Source organism: Pristiophorus japonicus, chromosome 8 (genome assembly GCF_044704955.1).
Source record: "Pristiophorus japonicus isolate sPriJap1 chromosome 8, sPriJap1.hap1, whole genome shotgun sequence".
NCBI lineage: Eukaryota > Metazoa > Chordata > Chondrichthyes > Pristiophoridae > Pristiophorus > Pristiophorus japonicus.
In genome coordinates this window covers 64,573,162-64,593,464 of record NC_091984.1, presented here as the reverse complement: position 1 = coordinate 64,593,464, position 20,303 = coordinate 64,573,162, and the positions used below count along the sequence as shown (strand labels likewise).

The following is a 20,303-nucleotide window of genomic DNA, read 5'->3' as shown; positions in this document are numbered from 1 at the left end:
TCGCAACACATGATTGTCTCCAGTTCCCTGTTTTATTATGGACACTGTGTACATTGCTGTATAGATAGTTTAACTCATTTTTAAAAGGATTTCCTCTCGCTTTATGTTTAATCATCTTTTTAGACTCCTGTTCTATAACTATTTATTCCCTTGCCAACAATGTCCTCCCTTACTTTATTTTTTCCTATACTCTCTTTTCCTGTTTTGTTTATATTCCAAAGAGTCACTACCTCAGAGAAAAAAAATCCTTCTCATCTCTGTTTTAAATGGATGACCCCTTATTTTGAAACAATGCCCTCTAGTTCTAGATTGCCTCACAAGGGGAAACATCCTCTTTGCATCTACCCTATCAAGCCCCCTCATAATCTTATACATTTCAATAAGAACACCTCTCATTCTTCTAAACGCCCATGAGTATAGGGCCAATCTGCTCAACCTTTCTTCATAAGACAACCCGTGTATCTCAGGAATCAACCTAGTGAATGTTCTCTGAACTGCCTCCAATGCAAGTATATCCTTCCTAAATTAAGGAGACGAAAACTGTGACATCTTTCAGCTGTCACAGGCACAGTGGGTCGAATGGCCTCCTTCTGTGCCGTAAATTTCTATGATTCTATGATAAGCTCACTGACTCCCACAGCTACCTTGACTACACTTCCTCCCACCCTGCTTCCTGCAAGGACTGTATTCCATTCTCCCAATTTCTCCGCCACATTTGTTCTGACGATGCCACCTTCCACACCAGTGCTTCCGATATGTCTTCCTATTTCCTCAACCAAGATTTCCCCTCCACCGTGGTTGACAGGGTCCTCGACTGTGTCTGTTCCCTTTCCTGCACTTCTGTTCTCACCCCTTCCTCCCAGAACCAAAATAGTGTTCCCCTTGTCCTCACCTTTCATTCACCAGCCTCCACATTCAACAGATTATCCTCTGCGATTTCCACCACCTTCAACGTAATCCCACCACCTAAAGCATCTTTTCCTCCCATCCCATTTCAGTATTCCGAAGGGACCATTCCCTCCGCGACACCCTGGTTCATTCCTCAATCACCCCCAACACACCCTCCCCTTCCCACGGCACCTTCCCGTGCAAGCGCAGGAGATGTAACACCTCTCCTTTTAGTTCCCTCCTTCCCATTGTCCAGAGCCCCAAATATTCCTTCCAGGTGAAACAGTGATTTGTTTGTACTTCTTGCAATTTAGTATACTGTATTCACTGCTCATGATACGGTCTCCTCTACATTGGGGAGACCAAACGCAGATTGGGTGGCCGCTGTGCAGAACATCTCCGTTCAGTCCACAAGCGTGACCCCAAGCTTCCGGTCACCTGTCACTTTAATTCTCCACTCCACTCTCGCTCTGTCTTACACTATTTCAATGAAACTCAAAATAAGTTCGAGGAACAGCACCTCATCTTTCAATTAGGCACTTTACAGCCTTCCGGACTCAACATTGAGTTCAACAATTTCAGATCATAACCTCTGCCCCCATTTTTTCGGATGTCAGCAGTTGGTGATTCTGCTATTCCCATTTCCCCCACCTCCCCCTCTCCCCAGATCCATCTTTTGTTCCTTTACTTGTCCCATTACTATCTCCTTTTGCTTTGCACCATCACCCCATTTGTCTTTTAATCTCTCCTACCTTCCCTTTTGTTCTTTACTCCTCTCCCCCACTTGCTTAAAACTTGTTATTTCTCTAACTGACAAAAGGTTGCCGATTTGAAGCGCTAATTCTGTTTCTCTTTCCACAGATGCTACCTGACCTGCTGAGTATTTCCAGCATTTTTTGATTTAGTGTCTGCTGGTACTGTTAATACAATACATCATTTATCAATACTACACTCAGATGCTCAGGTTAACAAGTACAGCAACATCGAGAATAAAAAGGAATACATCCATTCACAACTTTTTTTAAATAGATTTAGGTTTGTGAATTGTTCTGAACAATGTGCATTGTACTTGGGAGTTGTTACAATTATTGCAGTGAATTATCCAAACCTTTTCCATTAATCATTTGGCAGTATAACTGATTTCTGATACAGACTCCATCAAGCTATCCCCTGATTTCTATGAACTCATCATGGGGACCAACAAGTAGGAGCAACAGGAGGAGATGTCAAATGAAAACAAGGAGGTTCCCTGTCGGAAATGATTAAACATAAAGAAGAAAATAGGCTCGACCTGCCCCAGGGCAACTTGTCAGCTGTGGCTCAGTGGTAGCACTCTTGCTTCAAGTTAGAAGGTTCTGGGTTCAAGCCCCGCTCCAGAGACTTGAGCCAAAATCCAGATTGACACTCGAGTGCAGTATTGAGGGAGTGTTGCACTGTTGGAAATGCTGCATTTCAATGAGAAGTTACACCAAGGACCCATCTGGTAGATGGATGTAACAGATCCCAGGGCACTATTCAAAGAAGAGCAAAGGAGTTCTTCCAGTGTCCTGGCTAACATGTATTCCTCAACCAACACCTAAAAACAGATGACCTGGTTATTTATCACACTACTGTTTGTGGGAGCTTGCTGATAACAAACTGGCTGCTGCGTTTCTACACTTCAAAAAATACCTCACTGGTTGTAAAGCATCTGTGAGATTCAGAGGTTGTGAAAGGTGCTATATAAACACAAGTCTTTTTTGCGCTATTATGGAGGGGGGTGGCGGGGGGGAAGACAAGACAGAACCTAAAAGAGATGAGAAGAAAAACATTCCAAATATTTTAAAGTTACAGTAGTTAATACAGTTTCTAATTTCAAAACACTGCATTCTCAGTACATTTAGTCCTGATCCACTGGGTTGCAAATTCCATTCCAAGTTGCCAGATTTTCTGGTCAATAGAGCCTCAACTTTATAAATAAAAACTTGAGAGCAAAGCTTCCAAAAATCTCCCCCACACATTGTAGTTATTTCTGCAATCTCTTCCATCAACAAAGAAATTCAAAACACCATGAAAAGTGCACACCCTGTACAAATTTGACGAATAGGGGCAGATTTATTGGCCCGGAATTTGCAGTGGTAATAACAGCTTACCAATAGCATTTGCTGTTATTACCACTTTGAAACTGACCGTAACTTCAGGATGTAGCGCGTGTGCATCCTATCGCGGAAATCCTGAAGTTGCGGTCAGTCATTCGCTGCTCTGACACTTGCTGCGCTGTGCACCCCCCCGGCAATCAGTGATATCTGTCAAATCATGGAAACTAAAAGCCTTCGGCTCTCCCTCGGTAATACCGCTGTTAAATTCCCCATTAAAAGTTAGACCCTTCTGGATTAGGTGTGACTGGGGTTTTAATAGCGTATAGACTACTAAACAACGGTTATGACCCTGAAAAACTGATCTTAATTTTGTGCAGTGTTAAATTTATATAGAAATTAAAATATTTTTAGAAGTTTGTTCATCTTTATTTCAGGTTTACCTTTACTCCATATGTGAGCCCCAATCTTTGTTTTGCTCTCTCTAACATTTAAAAAAAAGTTAGAATCAAAGGAGCTTACTCACTTCCTGGTTCTCTGTCTGTGAGAATTCTGCACTGTGATTGGCTGCTTACAGCTGGTTGATGTCATAGCAGCGTGCGTTAGGGATTCCCCATTAACTTGCGTTGATTTCAGTTACGCGTCGGAAACGCTGACTTTCTTGTCACGGAGATCGCAAGATCTTAGTGGGAAACTTATTGGAGGCCAGCAGCGAACACCTTTGCTTTGCTGCTGACCGCAAATTAATGCCCATTATTTTAGTCCGTTTAAATTTTTCCTCTTCTCTAATAGCATCACTCTTCTTCATTCACTGTCCCTACAGAAAGGGGTGAGCCAGAGATCGAACCAGGTCTGCATTTGACTTGGTTTTTAACACTGAACAAAGTAGCATTGCATTCTACACCCTCCTCAGCTCAACAACCTCCACATGGAAGTCAAAAACAATGTACCCTTTTCCTGATGAGTTGGTGAGAGGTAACATTAGTGGAGTGAAGAAAGATGGAAAAATGCTTCTCAAATAACTGTACAAGAATATTTTTGTCTAAATATGAAGATTTGCATAAAACCGGACAGGAAACAATGGTTTATAGAGCAATGTTGCATCGCAGACCGCAAAAACATAACAACTTTGCTGTCTCTCACAATATGTTCCTTCAAACATATCCAACCTTTCTACTTTTGATGATTTCAAACTACAAGCAACTTCAGACTGTATTTCCTTTTCAACCTTGTTGGTGACCTGCACTATGAATCTGGCTGTCCAATCATAAACAGGACCTTAAGGGTACTGCAGACTTCTCTGACTCAAGTTATCAGATTACTAAGACTACCAAGGCAGATTGATTAATTACCAATCTTCCACTGCCAGGTATGTCACCTTGGAATCAACTCAACTGCAAAGTAATATAACTACCCCCCACCACCGCACACACATACATACACAGTCACTGGTTGATGAATAAAACAACCGACCAGGCTGCTTACAGGACAGTGAAAGGGAATAATTTCAGGAGCTGAAACCGGACATTCAGGCCATTTGAGGGGCAGAAGTGGAAATATTCCCATAATAAACTAGCACCAAAATTCAGGCTGCATAAAGTGGCAATCCAGCAAAAGAATGCTTTCAGGAGTTGTAACCTCACAATCAGGCTGTTCAGGGATGGGGATAGGAAAAATTAACACCTGGCTTCTGTAACATAATTACCATACTTAATTCTTCCACTAATTACATACTAAAGATTACAAGTTTTAAAATATAACGGCCCTGAATTCGCGCTCGGTATGAGGGCGCACTCTCAGAGTACATAAGAACATAAGAAATTGGAGGAGAAGTAGGCCATACGGCCCGTCGAGCCTGCTCCACCATTTAATACGACCTTGGCTGATCCGATCATGGGCTCGGGTCCACTTTCCTGCCCGCTCCCAATAGCCCCTTATTCCTTTATCGTTTAAGAAACTGTCTATTTCTGTCTTAAATTTATTCAATGTCCCAGCTTCCACAACTCTCTGAGGCAGTGAATTCCACAGATTTACAACCCTCTGAGAAAATAAATTTCTCATCTCAGTTTTAAATGGGCGGCCCCTTATTCTAAGATTATGCCCCTAGTTCTAGTCTCCCCCATCAGTGGAAACATTCTCTCTTCATCCATCTTGTCAAGCCCCCTCATAACCTTATACATTTCGATAAGATCACTTCTCATTCTTCTGAAGTCCAATGAGTAGAGGCCCAACCTACTCAATCTTTCCTCATAAGTCAACCCCCTCATCTCTGGAATCAACCTAGTGAACCTTCTCTGAACTGCCTCCAAAGCAAGTATATCATTTCGTAAATATGGAAACCAAAACTGCACACAGTATTCCAGGTGTGGCCTCACCAACACCGTGTATAACTGTAGCAAGACTTCCCTGCTTTTATACTCCATCCCCTTTGCAATAAAGGCCAAGATTCCATTGGCCTTCCTGATCACTTGCTGTACCTGCATACTAACCTTTTGTATTTCATGCACAAGTACCCCCAGGTCCCGCTGTACTGCAGCACTTTGCAATCTTTCTCCATTTAAATAATAACTTGCTCCTTGATTTTTTTTCTGCCAAAGTGCATGACCTCACACTTTCCAACATTATATTCCATCTGCCAAATTTTTGCCCATTTACTTAGCCTGTATGTGTCCTTTTGTAGATGTTTTCTGTCCTCACACATTGTATCGTCAGCAAACTTATTCCAAGTCGTTAATATAGATTGGAAATAGTTGGGATCCCAGCACTGATCCCTGCGGCACCCCACTAGTTACCGATTGCAAACCCGAGAATGAAACATTTATCCCGACTCTGTTTTCTGTTCGTGAGCCAATCCTCTATTCATGCTAATATATTACCCCCAACCCCGTGAACTTTTATTTTGTGCAGTCACTTTTTATGTGGCACCTTGTCAAATGCCTTCTGGAAGTCCAAATACATACATCCACTCGTTCCCCTTTATCCACCCTCTTCGTTACATCCTCAAAGAATTTCAGCAAATTTGACTCCCCTTCATAAATCCATGCTGACTGACTCTGCCTAACCGAATTATGCTTTTCCAAATGTCCTGCTATTGCTTCTTTAATAATGGACTTCAACATTTTCCCAACCGCACATGTTAGACTAACTGGTCTATAGTTTCCTGCTTTTTGTCTGCCTCCTTTTTTTAAATAGGGGCATTACATTTGCTGTTTTCCAATCTGCTGGGAACTCTCCAGAATTCAGGGAATTTTGGTAAATTACAACCAGTGTATCCACTATCCCTGTTGCTATTTCTCAAGACCCTAGGATGCAAACCATCAGGTCCAGGGGATTTATCTGCCTTTAGTCCCATTATCTTACTGAGTACCACCTCCTCAGTGATTATGATTGTGTTAAGTTCCTCTGCCTTTGAAATTGGCCGTAAGTTTGGGATTGCCGCTTGCGCGTGAGCTAAGTCCTGAACTTGCAAACTGTCAAGTTCCGACTCTGCATCGGCTTGGCTGCACGTTTCACTTACCCATTCAAATCAATGTGTTAGCGAAAAGTTGGCTAATTGCCTACCTACTGCACATTAATTACCCTGAAAATGTATACAGCTAGTGCAAACGGGCGCAGGAGCCTGTTGTACAGCGTTGGGGGGGGGAAAGAAATGAGAACATTGTATTAATGAGTTAGGTTTATGCTGCAGCTCATAAAAAAGCATCCTAAAATCGAGTTTTATGGTTTTATGGACACCTTTAGTAAAAAGTATCTCAAGACTTTTCAGTGTTTGATCGAATTATATTAATGTTGAAATCTTGGTTTGTGTATTAAATACTATTGCAATGATCGTAACTTAATAAAATAGCATTTCTGGCTGCTAAATTATTTAAAATGAGTTGTGGGCAACTCAGCAATCTCCTCTGTTTCCTGATTGGCTATGAGTCAGGAGGTGAAAATAGCGCACTGCCCCACGTGGTCCCAGGTTCACATATGCACAACAGTGCGCTCCTGGGATCCATAGGCCACTGTGCTGCATCCAACTCTGCAGCTTTTGAAAGCAATTTTGCACTCGGGGCTTCACAGGAGCCAAGTGCGGATTTTATTTGGATGTTGGTGGTGTACTCTTTAGCTACGCGGCCGACCGCAATTTCAGGGCCATTGTTCTACATGCCAATTTTAAAGAAATGTTATTACAGAACTCCTTTTAATACCCTCTTGTATTTAGCTTTAATTTACCTTGCACTAGATTGACCTCTCTGAAAAGCTATCACTGCAGTCTGGCTGATTTATTTTGAAGCAAAAGCTAAGTTTGAATGTGCTTTTATATCCACTCAAATTATCAAGCACACGCTCAAAAGACACATGGTACTCATTTTGATTATGGTATTTTAATGAGTTGCTCACAAGCCACATCATCATTATAAAGAAAGGCAGACAAAAGCAAGAGGCACATTCTTTTCTTTCCCTTTTCTAGCCAGTCTTCTCCGCCTTTCGGGATAAGGTTTTGCAGGGACCAGGTACTCTCCATTCGTGGTCATTATTTATATGCAAGTCTTGACCGTGAGTGCCTGCAAACACAACTCTAGAGACCATCACAGTGAAGTCCTCCACACAGTTTCAACTTGGGATCATTACTGATCAGGAGCAGGGCACCCTAGCCAATTTCCCCCTTCCCTAACCCAGAGGTATTGAAGCTAATTGTATTTCATCTACCAAACACCCTGGCTGAGAGCAGCTAACTGAGCCCATACATGGGCCTTCTTTTTTCTTATGTCTTCGACACTCAATGGATAAACATATTGTGGTATCAGTCTGAGCTGTGACACCCATTTAATAGCCTGTCAACACTTCATTGTTGGAGCTCTCAGAAGAAGAACAGCCACTTGGACATGGTGCTGGGGTGGCCCGTGGAACTGTATCCATGATGTCATCCTCAATAAAGGATAAAAGTGGAGAGGTTTACATTCCATGCGAACAAATAGTCCTAATCACATTTACCCACCCTGTTCCCATATCCCTTCAACTCCTTTTCCTTCATCCACCTATCCAATCAAATCTTGAATGTTGACATAATTTCTGCCTCAACCACAACTCTGTCCCATCTCTTCATAACTTTAAATACTTTTCTCATTATGTCATGATCTGCGTTGTTTTAACGAAATGCCTCAATTGTTCAAGTCTTTCTCTGTGCTTATATTCTCACATATCAGGCAGGATCCTAATTTTTTTTAAAGCAATACTGTGGATGCTGGAAATTTGAAATAAAAAGAGGAAATGCTAGAAATACTCAGCAGGTCAGGCAGCTTCTGTAGAAAGAGAAACAGAATTAACCTTCCAAGTCAACGACCTTTCGTCAGAACTGTTCTGACAAAAGGTCATCGACCTGAAACATTAACTCGGTTTCTCTCCCCATAGATGCTGCCTGACATGGAGTATTTCCAGCATTTCCTGTTTTTATTTCAACATCCTAATAAATCTGTGTTGTAACACCCTGAAGTCTCAATAACCTTCCTATAATGTGGAGCCCAAAGCTGCAGTTTTCTGAGATCCAATTAAGATTTTACACAAGCTCATCATTAACTCTTGGCTTTTATATTCTTCTCTCCCCACCTTCACCACCACCCCCCCGCCACCCCCCCACCTCTCTCTGTCCATGCCCCTCTCTGCCCCACTTCAGCTCCTTCACTCATTCTCTGTCTCAAGAATGAGGCTGGCCAAACAATAGCAGAAAAACAGCAGCATGGAAAATTGTGGTTTAATGCAAGCACAAATTCAGCCAACATAAATTCAATTTTTAATTCAAGAATCTTAGCCTCCTTCAGACAATGTTAGGCATGCATTTCCTTCACTGAACTCCACACATCATTTGAATTGCTCAGAAACAGCGCAGCACCAGATCTATTAACTGAAAAGTATCCCAATCATAGCTAAACTGTAGTCAATTCTTTCTGAATCTTTAAATAAAACCAGAAAATCTCTGACCTCAAAATATTTAATGTTGGGAAATTCCTGAACACTATTCAGGAAACATTGCAGCGTTTTAAAGTCCAATGCACTGAAAGCATACTGGATCAATTCCACACAGGATAACACATGCTGACAGTACACTTCTTAATAGTTTGAACAGTTTAAATAATAGTGCAATCACCAGAACTGAATTTCTCCTGAAGGTTGACAACCAGTTACAGTCTACGCCTGATAATTCAAAGATATGTGTGTTAAAAAATTAATTATCCAGCAATTTGAACTAAACAGCATAAATAACAGGAAAGTAAAAATTTAGTACAGGTACAGTACGAACAAAAGCGAATCATCAGATTTTTGAATTAAACAACTTTGAATTAAGAGAAGGATTAGACTGCATTTGCTATGTTATACAACTTTATTTTTTTTATAGACATATGAAAGGTGCAGTAGAGGCATTATGAAACAGATGAAAGGGTAAAGTGAATAGATATGTGCAACTGAAAGGTTTATGACTGTTAACTGTACCGCTTACAGCAGTGCTGAAAATAGAAAAACGTTGACTAGCCAAAGGCATGGTTGCAGTGACACTGTTTTAGCTACATAAACTAATTTTAGTGGAAAATGCTTTACATACAATACAGGTAAATGTACTTCACGTGCATATTTACTTAAACATCTGCCATCATTCAATGCAAAACTTTGCAGACTTTCTCTTTCACCAATGTTTGGAATTTTGGCATGAATTTATCAGACGCAGCACATCTTAGGCAGTTACTGGGTTTTCATCCAGCAGTTGCAAGTAATACTCTGACTTCACACTGATTGCTGAGACTACTGATTCGCACGATGAGATGGGCCAGATCCATCCCTGCTCTCCACCCAGAACACTGCTTGCCCATCACTCTGTTGGAACTGCTTCTTATTGACTCTTCAAGTCCCATGAATCTATGCTAGTCGCCTCAACTACTTGTGGGATTAGGCTGGATGGCTCTTTTTCAGCCAACACGGACACAATGGGCTGAGTGGCCTCCTTTTTGAAGAATAAATATGATGAGGTCAATCAACCTTATTCAACAATATCAACTTGTATTTATGCCCTTCTCAAGCCCTGAACGTGCATTTTCAATTTCTCACCCCTCATGTCCTCTCAGAGCTCATTTTGTCCATGAGACCTACCTCCTGCTCCCCCAACCCAATTTCCACTAAACTGCTGACCACACAACTTCCCTACCTAGCACCCATGTTAGAAAATATTGTTAATGGTTCCCTCTCCTCTGCTACTGTCCCCCTCCCTATCATCACCCCGCTCCTCAAAAAACCCACTCTTGACCACTCTGTCCTTGCAAACTACCCCCCTTTCCTCTACAAAGTCCAATGTTATCACCTCCCAAATTCATGCCCATCTTTCCTAACTACATGTTTGAAATTGGAACCTCTCCAATCAGGTATCTTCCCCTGCCACAGCACTCAAAATGACAACCTATGTGATTGTGACCATGGTACACTATCCCTCTTCGAACTGTCTGTAGCCTTTGAACACATCATCCTCCTCCAACGCCTCTCCTCCATTGTCCAGCTAAGTGGAACTGCTTGCACCTTGTCCCACTCTTCCCTATTTAGTCCTAACCAGAGACTCTTCTGCAATGGCTTCTCTTTCCGCTCCCACACCATTACCTTCCAACGATCTATCCTTGGCCGCTCCTATTTCTCAACTACCTGCTGTGACTTGGCAACAGTATCCAAAGATGTAACAGGTTCCACATGCATGCTGACAACACCCAAGCTCTACCTCACCACCATCTCTTTTGACTCCTGCACAGCCTTGTGTTATCAGACTGTTTGTCCTACATCCAGTTCTGGATGAACTGCAATTTCCTCAAATTAAACATTTGAAAGACTGAAGCCATTGCCTTCGGTCCCCAACACAAATGCCATTGCTCAGTCACTGATTCCATCCCCCTCCCTGGCCACTGTCTCAGGCTGAGCCAGACTGTTTGCAACCTCAATGGCCTATTTGACCCTGAGCTGATCTTCTGACCCCATATCCTCTCCATTACAAAAGCCACCAATTTCCACCTCTGTAGCATTGCCGATTCCGTTCTTGGCTCACCTTATCTGCTGCTGAAAGCCTAAACCCTGCTTTTTTGCCTCCAAAATCTACAATTCCAATGCTCTCCTGGCCGGCCCCTAATCTTCCATCCTCTATAAACTTGAGCTCATCCAAAACTCACTGCCTGCTTCCTAACCTGTCTCGGCCCATTCATCCATCACCCCTGTGCTCGCTGACCAACACTGGCTCCTGATCCACCAATGCCTCAATTTTAAAATTCTCATCCTTCCATGACCTCGCCGCTCCCTATCTCTGTAACCTTATCCAAATATATCTGTATTTATTACAATTTAACCAAAGTGACAACCATCTTCTACTTTTGTACTTCAGCTCCAGATTGAAAAGTTAACGTGAATATAAACCCATACTGTGTCAATTACATAGAACGTACAACACGGATGATCTAAGAATTCCTCGCTGATGGTAAATTTGTTTCATACTTTTTATGGTGTTTATTCCCATTTCGAAATGGCTGATTGCAAACCTTTATCTGTGTATGAAAATTCTCAGGAGCTGCTACAAAGTTAAATTAAACAGGTCATTTTTATATATGGACAAGGCCCAATTAACTTAGAAACAAAAACAGAAAACGCCAGAGAGACTTAGCAGATCTGGTAGCATATGTCAAGAGACCACATATTAGTTGACGTTTCAGATATAAACCCTTCCTTAGAACTAAAAGACATTAGATGAATTACATTTAAAAAGGAACAGCAAACCATGAAAGGGGGTGGGGGGGGGAGGAGCAAAAATAAACACCCAACCACACACACAGAAGAAGCCATAGAATGAGCTGTAAAGTGCTAAAGTGGGGATCGGGAAATGATTAAAGGGCAAAAGTGATGCACATAGGAGAGACAATGAGAAAAATCAAAGAAATAAAAGACATACATAAAACAGTGTGTGCCGCGAGCTAAAGGGGGATAGGTTGAGTAGAATGTGAAGTCTGAAAAACTGACAAAGTGGAGCAAGCAACAGCAGCCCAAGAGTCTGATCGAAGAAAAAGATAGGTTGATGCAAAGAGTTCAGATCACCTTGCCAGCATCTTCTGTGCTTGCATAGGAAGGTGCCAGACCAGAAGAACAGGTGGAAGAGTGAAGCATGGTGTCACAGTGAGATCTATCCCTTCAGATTGCCGAGAGTGGCAGGGAGATGAGATTGAGATCGTGTTGGAGGTGGTCGAAATGGCAGATGGTCTGCTGAATGTGGAGGCTGGAAGGTGGGGCCAAGGGACCGAACCACTTTCATGTAAATCTGCATTGTTTTCTGACATTACAGTGCGTGCTCAAGATGATGACACTTCTGCACATCATTGTGTCAATAAGAGTGGGAAAGCAGAGATAGAGATAGAAATATTTATCCCACGCACAAAATCACAAGATCAACTAGTGGAATCTATGACCATCTGTAATAGAATCATTCCACAATATTTGGCTATTTTCTGTTGAGAATCACTAAATCAGTTAGGATTAACTCATTTCTTAATACCTGTGGATAAAATATTGAGGGATGAGTTAACAGATGATTTTACAATAATGACTATAGGGAAACACGTCTCGCTTTTGTGACGCTGTCTCAGTCGCCTTGCTTACTGATACCGGCAGTCAATCTGCATTTAAGGCAGTAGATTGCAGTTTGCTGAAAGTTGAGTCAAGGTTACATAACAACAAACTATACAGCAAGGATCTGGACAGCAAATGTTGCCTATAAGAATGAATTGTTGGTGTAAACTCAACAGATGCACATTATAGAGGTTTAGATGAGCAAAATCACAAAAAACAGCAAAAGCACATTATATAATAGAACACAGCTTGCCTACTCTTTCACATTACAATCCTACTACATCACAATTTTATAATTTTGTACCTAACACTAAGTACTGACAGCAGATGGGTACTTACAATCAGACGTAATGGTCTCAGGTGAATTTTGTTAGTATAATGTGATATTTAATAATAACGGTTGAGTTTTAAAAGCGGTGGATCAGTCTAGAAAACATAATGATGCTCTTCCTGTAACATTAGGACCACTACTTGCTCTAATGTAGCAAAACACTGGAATAAGCAGAATGCAGACTCAAAAGGGGAAAAAGTGTCAATGGTGGTGATAGTGACAGAAGATACAAACTAAACAGTAAAAAGCCCAAAAATGTGGACAGAACAAAATACAACAGTAACTGCTTGACCAATTGAGGCTGTAACAAACTCTATTTCATGACTGCGTAAACTGTTTCAATTTTCACAAAATCCTCTTAACTTCTCACATAATTTACAATCTTGCAAACTCACACCCAGAACGCTTGTGTGGCATATGCAGGATTCAGGAGCTGGTCTGGTCTCCCAGAATCAATACGTTATAACAAGTGCAAAGAAAAAAAGACAGTAATTTTATATGACTAAAAAAAGAAAATACATTAAAAGACACCGGAACCAGAATATTTGCAATTCCTGAATGTCTTTACCATTTTTTAAACAAAAAGAAAGCCAAGGTTCTGACCAGCAGCCTGAACAGGTATTACATTATGACTTCACCCTATGTTCACTTAACAGCATTTAAACTTTGGTGACCCTAAAGGAACACAACAGATCCAACTGCAACATTGTTATTAAACCTGCCGACAAGGATGGCGCTATTGTTGTTTGCCGAACCGATCTCTGCCTTGCAGAGGCTGATCGCCAACATTGACACCTCCCCCTAGACCATGAACCACTACCGAACATCAAGCCATCATTTCCCAGATCATCACTAACCTCATCTCCTCTGGATATCTTCCCTCTGCAGCCACCAACCTCATAGTTCCCCAACCCCACACAGCCCACTTTTACCTCCTTTCCAAGATCCACAAACAGGACTGCCCTGGTAGACCCATCGTTTCAGCCTGTTCTTGCCCCACGGAACTTATTTCTTCCTATCTCAACATATTTTTTCTCCCCTTGTCCAATGCCCTCCGCCACTTAAAAGTTTCCAGGCTCCAACCATCTCCTTTTCACTATCGACATCCAATCCCTCAACACATCCATCCCTCACCAGGATGGCCCAAAGGTGCTCCGCTTCTTCCTCGAGCAGAGGCCCAACCAGTCCCCATCCACCACCACCCTCCTCCGCTTGGCTGGACCTGTTCTCACATTGAACAACTTCTCCTTTAACTCCACTCACTTCCTCCAAATTAAAGGTGTTGCTATGGGAACCCGCATGGGTCCAAGCTATGCCTGCCTTTTCATGGGATGTGTGGAACATTCTTTGTTCTTGTCCTACTCGGGTACCCTCCCTCACCTCTTTTTCCGGTACATTGATGACTGTATTGATGACGTTTCCTGCTCTCATTTACTTTGCATCCAATTTCCACCCTTCCCTCACCTTCACATGGTTGACTCTTCCTTTCCCTTCCTCGACTTCTGTGTCTCCATTTCTGGGGCTAGACTATTGACAAACATTCACTACAAGCCCACTGACTCCCACAGCTACCTGGACTACACTTCCTCCCACCCCACATCCTGTAAGGACTCCATTCCATTCTCCCAGTTTCTCCGTCGCATCTGCACGGACGATGCCACCTTCGGCACTAATGCCTACACTAGTGACTAGTTACAACAGTGACTACACTCCAAAGTACTTCATTAGCTGTGAAGCACTTTGAGATGTCCGATGGTCGTGACAGGTGCTATATAAATCCAAGTCTTTCTTTTTTTCTCTGATATGTCTTCCTTTTTCCTCAACCAAGGCTTCCCCTCCGCCATGGTTAACATGGCCCTCGACCGTGTCCGTTATATTTCCCGCACTTCTGCTCTCACCCCTTCTCCTCCCTCTCAGAACCACGACAGGGTTCCCCTTGTCCTCAGCTTTCACCCCACCAGCGTCCACGTTCAACAGATCATCCTCTGCCATTTCCGCCACCTCCAGCGTGACCCCACCACCAATCACATCTTCCCCTCTCAGCATTCCGAAGGGACCGTTCCCTCCACGACACCCAGGTCCATTCCACAATCACCTCGAGCACCCTCTATCCTTCCCACGGCACCTTCCCGTGCAAGTGCAGGAGATGCAACACCTGCCCTTTTACCTCCTCCCTTCCTATTGTCCAGGGCCCCAAACACTCCTTCCAGGTGAAACAGCAATTTATTTGTACTTCTTTCAACTTAGTATACTGTATCCCGATGTTGTCTCCTTTACATTGGGGAGACCAAACACAGATTTGCAGAACACCTTCGTTCAGTCTGTAAGCATGACCCCGAGCTTCCAGTCGTCTGTCACTTTAATTCTCTGCTTCACTCCCACTTTGACTTCTCCATCCTCAGCCTCCTACACTGTTCCAATGAAGTTCAACGCAAGCTTGAGGAACAGCAACTCATCTTTCGTTTAGGCACTTTACAGCCTTCTGGACTCAACATCTAGTTCAACAATTTCAGCCCATATTTTGTTCCCTTTCCTCCCTTTTTTTGTTACATACCCCCCTCCCTTTTTATTTTTTTCTCTGTGTCCCATGGCAGCTGACAATTATTCTGCCATTCACACCCCATCTAGACTCATCTTTTGTTTCTCAGCTTGTGCCATTACCAGCTCAATTTGGTCCATCATCCCTTTTGACTCTCAAATCTCTCCTGCCTTCCACCCTATCACAGACCTTCCCTTTTGTTCTTTCCTCCCCTCCCCCTTTCAGTGCCCCTGCACTTCCTTAAGAATCTGTTACATTTCAAACTTTTCCAGTTCTGATGAAGGGTTACAGACCTGAAATGTTAATGCTCCTCTCCACAGATACTATCTGACCCACTGAGATTTCCAGCATTTTCTGTTTTTACAACAGCATACCAATGTTGCACTTTTGTTTAAAAAGGGATAGACCAAGTAATTACAGGACAGTCACCCTAACCTCAGTGGTGGGAAAATGATTGGAAAAAATCCTGAGGGACATGATAAATCTTCATTTGGAAAGACATGGATTAATCAAGGATAGTCAGCATGGATTTGTTAAGGGAAGGTCGTGTCTGAATAACTTGATTGAATTTTTTGAGGAGGTAGCCAGGAGGGTTGATGAGGGCAGTGCGTGTATATGGATTTTAGCAAAGCTTTTGATAAGGTCCCACATGGCAGACTGGTTACGAAAGTAAAAGCGAATGAGATCCAGGGCAAAGTGACAAGTTGGATCCAAAATTGGCTCAGAGGCAGAAAGCAAAGGGTAATGATTGATGACTAGAAGGCTGTATCCAGTGGGGTTCCGCAGGGCTCAGTGCTTTTTGTGGTATATATATCTCAAGGACATGGACTTGAATGTTTGGGATATGATTAAGAAGTTTGCAGATGACACTAAAATAGGCTATGTGGTTGATAATGAAGAAAAAAAAATGTGGATTGCAGGAAGATATCAATGTACTAATCAGGTGGCAGACAGTGGCAAATGGAATTCAATCCGTATAAGTGTGAGGTAATGCATTTGGGGAGGTCTAACAAGGCATTAAATGGTATGACACTGAAAAGTGTAGAGGAACAAAGGGACCTTGGAGTGCATATCTACAGATCCCTGAAGGTAGCAGGCCAGGCAGAAAAGCTGGTTAAGGCAGCATATGGAATACAAGAGCAAGGAGGTTATGCTTAAACTGTATAAAACATCAGTTAGGCCACAGCTGGAGTAGTGTGTGCAGTTCTGGTCACCACATTACAGGAAAGATGTGATTGCACCCCTTCCAGTGCAGAGGAGATTTACAAGAATGTTGCCTGGACTGGAGAATTTTGGCTATGAGGAAAGATTGGAGATGCTGGGTCTGTTTTCTTTGGAACGGAGAAGGCTGAGGGGAGACCCAATTGAGGTGTATAAAATTATGAGGGGCCTGGAAAGAGTAGATAGGAAGGACCTGTTTCTCTTGGCAAAGGGTTCAACAACCAGGGGACATAGATTTAAAGTAATTGGGGGGAGTTTTGGAGGAGATATGAGGGGAATTTCTTCACCCAGAGAGTAGTGGGGGTCTGGAACTCACTGCCTGAAAGGGTGGTAAGAGGCAGAAATCCTCACCACATTTAGAAAATACTTGGATGTGCACTTAAAGGACCGTAACCTACAAGGCCAAGGACTAAGCGCTGGAAAGTGGGATTAGGCTGGATAGCTCTTGGTTGGCTGGCACAGACACGATGAGCTGAAATGGCCTTCTTCCATGCTGTATATTTCTACGATACATTACATGATATAATGCTCCTGTGTAAAGCATCATCTGACGAGGATAACATTTCAGGTAATCTGTTCCCAAAGCACTGTTCACCATAAAACACTTAAAATAAGGTCAGAAGCATTACACTATGTAATGTACTACTTGTGTGGAAATAAGGGTGGGCAGGAAACTCTAATGAGAAAACAGCGAGAAAAAAATCACGGTAATTGGAGATCAGATTTATTCAGAATCACCCGGGTCAGAAGTAGTAAACTTAAAAGGGATTAAATTATATGCGAACACATGCCGTTCTAGCTAAATTGGGGAGATTTATTTACAAGTTAAAGTGTCACAAGAAGTTGCATCAGTGTAACATGTTCCTGATACAATTTAAATCCTGCTCGCTTCGCCGTCGGTTGCAATGAAGTAACCTCCTCTCCAAGCCCGTCCGCAGCTGTGGCCCTGCCTCTGCAGAGGGCCGAGCGCTGGAGCCCAGGAGGCCGCGGTGTGTAGGCTCGGCAATACCCAGGCTAAAACCGCAACAAAGTCCCCAAACTTCCCACTAACTACGCCCACAGGTTGGTTTCCTTTTCTCCGGCTGTTGCTGCCGCACAGGCCCAATGCAATGCCAATTTTACAGACTAAAATGCAATCCCTCTCCAAGGCCGGAGCCGCATTTCTTCAGCGCCCGTTTATTTTTTCATAAACAAATCGTCCGAAACGCTGCAACAGCCCTAATAATTGAAGTGAGAACGCCCTGCTTTTACCTGAGTGAGTGTATACTGCCCCGCCATGCTGTTTCCTTCACTTTAGCCCATCATGCACTGAAAAAAGTTCGTGAACTTTAGGATCACAAATAAAACCTGGCACTGGCTTTCCAGATAGAATTAACTTCCTGTAGGAGTTTATCCCAGTGCAATTTGCTGACAACTGCTTGTAGAAAAGCGGTTTTATTTCTCCTGCTCCTGTTTTCTTCTGTGCCAGCTTGATTATGGCAGCACTCTGGTCTCTGAGTCAGAAGATTGTCGGTTCAAGTCCCACTCCAGAATTTGATGATATCTAGGTTGACACTTCAGTGCAGTACTGAGGGTGTGCTACTTTGTTGGAGGTGCCGGCTTCTGGGTGAGTTGTTGCACCAAAGCTCCATCAGCTTGTTCAGGCAGATGTAAGAAAGCCCATGTCAGTACTTGAAGAAGAGCAGGTGTAATGTCTGTAAGCTTGTAATGTTTGTAGCTCCACTCTGTGGCTATGGACGTATTGTGTACTGCAACTGCAGAGTTAATAATAAACAGAACCAGGCAGATTCCGGAGGCTTCCGAGAGAGAGCTACCTGCCATGTTGGAAGCTGTGTGTGCTATGTTCTGTGAAGATATCACATTTGGTGGCGAGATAGGATTTTTCGGATAAATTAAAGCTTAAGTTTTGTTGGGGAAGGATTCAGCCAGCTGACAGAGAGACTTTGGAAGTTTCTGTCTTTGGAAAAAAGCTACAAAATTCGAGGTAAAATACAGCACATGGTGTGAACAACTAGAGATTAAAATGGCAAGTGTAATCGGACATTTGGGGGAATATAGACACGACTGGGAACGTTTTAAAGCGTATGTGGATCGACTAGAAATGTATTTCACTGCAAATAACATAATCGAAGTTCCAGACAATGCAGTCCAGAACCGGGCTGTGTTGGAACGGAAGAAAGCGATCTTCTTATCGGAGGCGGGTCAGGCATTTTACAAAACCCTTGTAAATCTGCTTGTGCCTGACGAGCCAAAGGACACAACACTTAAAGAGATTTTAACGAAGCTGGAGCAGCACTATAACCCCAAACCATTAGAAATTGCTGAAAGCTATCGTTTTGGGATTCGGAATCAAAAGGCTGATTAAAATATCAGTGATTACATCGTAGCATTAAAAAAGCTTTGATGCACTGTAATTTTGGAAACTTTCAAAACCGAGCATTACAGGATCGTTTTGTTTGTGGAGTGAAAAATGATGCAATCAGAAGGAAGTTATTGACAACGGATGACTTGACTTTTGAGATTGCTTGTCAGACAGCGAGGTCGATGGACATGGCCAAACAATATTCCCAACAATTAAATAATAATTACGGTCATCATCAGTCAACCAAGGTAAATCACCTGAAGGTTCAAAGTAAAAGACGGTGGGGGCCCAAAGTCTCAGAAACTGGAAATTTTAACAGAGCGTTGAAGTCGTGCTATAGATGCCTGGGACAACACATTGCTCAAAGTTGTCCATACGTGAAGGCAGAGTGTTTCTTCTGCAGAAAGACTGGGCATCTTGCGAAGGCATGCCGACTGAAGGGCAAACCAGTTTTTAAAGCTATGAGTCCAGCGTCCAAAGCTATGAGTAGAAATCCCAAGAGACTACATAGCATGGAAGAACAACAACAGGACGAGGAGATGTGTTAGAGTTACATGTCATCAGGAGCACAAGGTTAACGGACAGCGATTCGGAAAGCATCAAAATCCACATAGATGTTGTGGGATTCAAGATATCAATGGAAATTGACACGGGTGCATCCGTGAGTGTAGTACCGGAGTCGCTGTACCTCGACAAATTGCGTGATTTCCAACTGGAGAAATCCAAGATAGAGCTGCGAGGCTACTCGGGAGAGAAAATTTCTGTGATAGGTCGTATCACTGTACCGGTGAAATATAAAGATCAATTTCAGAACTTGCCTCTAATAGTAGGGAAAGGAGACAAGTCTGCCTTACTAGGAAGAAATTGGTTGAACTCACTGAAGCTGGATTGGAGTGAGATTTTCTGTGTGGAAGCGAAATTTTCATCAACGGATGAGGTTATCAAGAAGTATCCGAAGGTGTTCTGCAAAATGGGCAGTCCGATCCAAGGCTTCAAGGCGAGTGCCAGGATACAGAAGGACGCTAGATCGGTTTACTACAAGCCACGTTCTGTACTATATGCACTCAAGGAGAAAGTTGAGCAAGAACTCAAAAGACTAGAGACTGAGAACATTATTTGTAAGATAGATCGATGTAATTGGGCTACACCCATTGTTGTTGTACCTACGTCCGATGGTAAGGTAAGCTTGTGTGGTGATTATAAAGTAACCGTAAACCAGGTTCTAGAGGATAATGTCCCCAATACATTGCCGAATATAGAAGATTT

General features: G+C 42.7%; 1 protein-coding gene across 3 annotated transcripts in view; it reads right to left on the bottom strand.

The window, feature by feature from the left end:
- eps15 (epidermal growth factor receptor pathway substrate 15) overlaps positions 1-18,339 on the bottom strand; it is a 188,263-nt gene extending 169,924 nt beyond the window's left edge. For 2 of the 3 annotated variants that reach the window (XM_070886882.1, XM_070886883.1), the window contains exon 1: positions 17,927-18,335. In XM_070886882.1, coding sequence (XP_070742983.1) covers positions 17,927-17,953 — 27 coding nt within the window. In that variant the 5' untranslated portion in view covers positions 17,954-18,335. Of the gene's footprint in view, positions 1-17,926 lie in introns of all 3 variants that reach the window. The other variant, XM_070886884.1, reaches the window with a different exon arrangement.
- Positions 18,340-20,303: the final 1,964 nt, after the last annotated feature.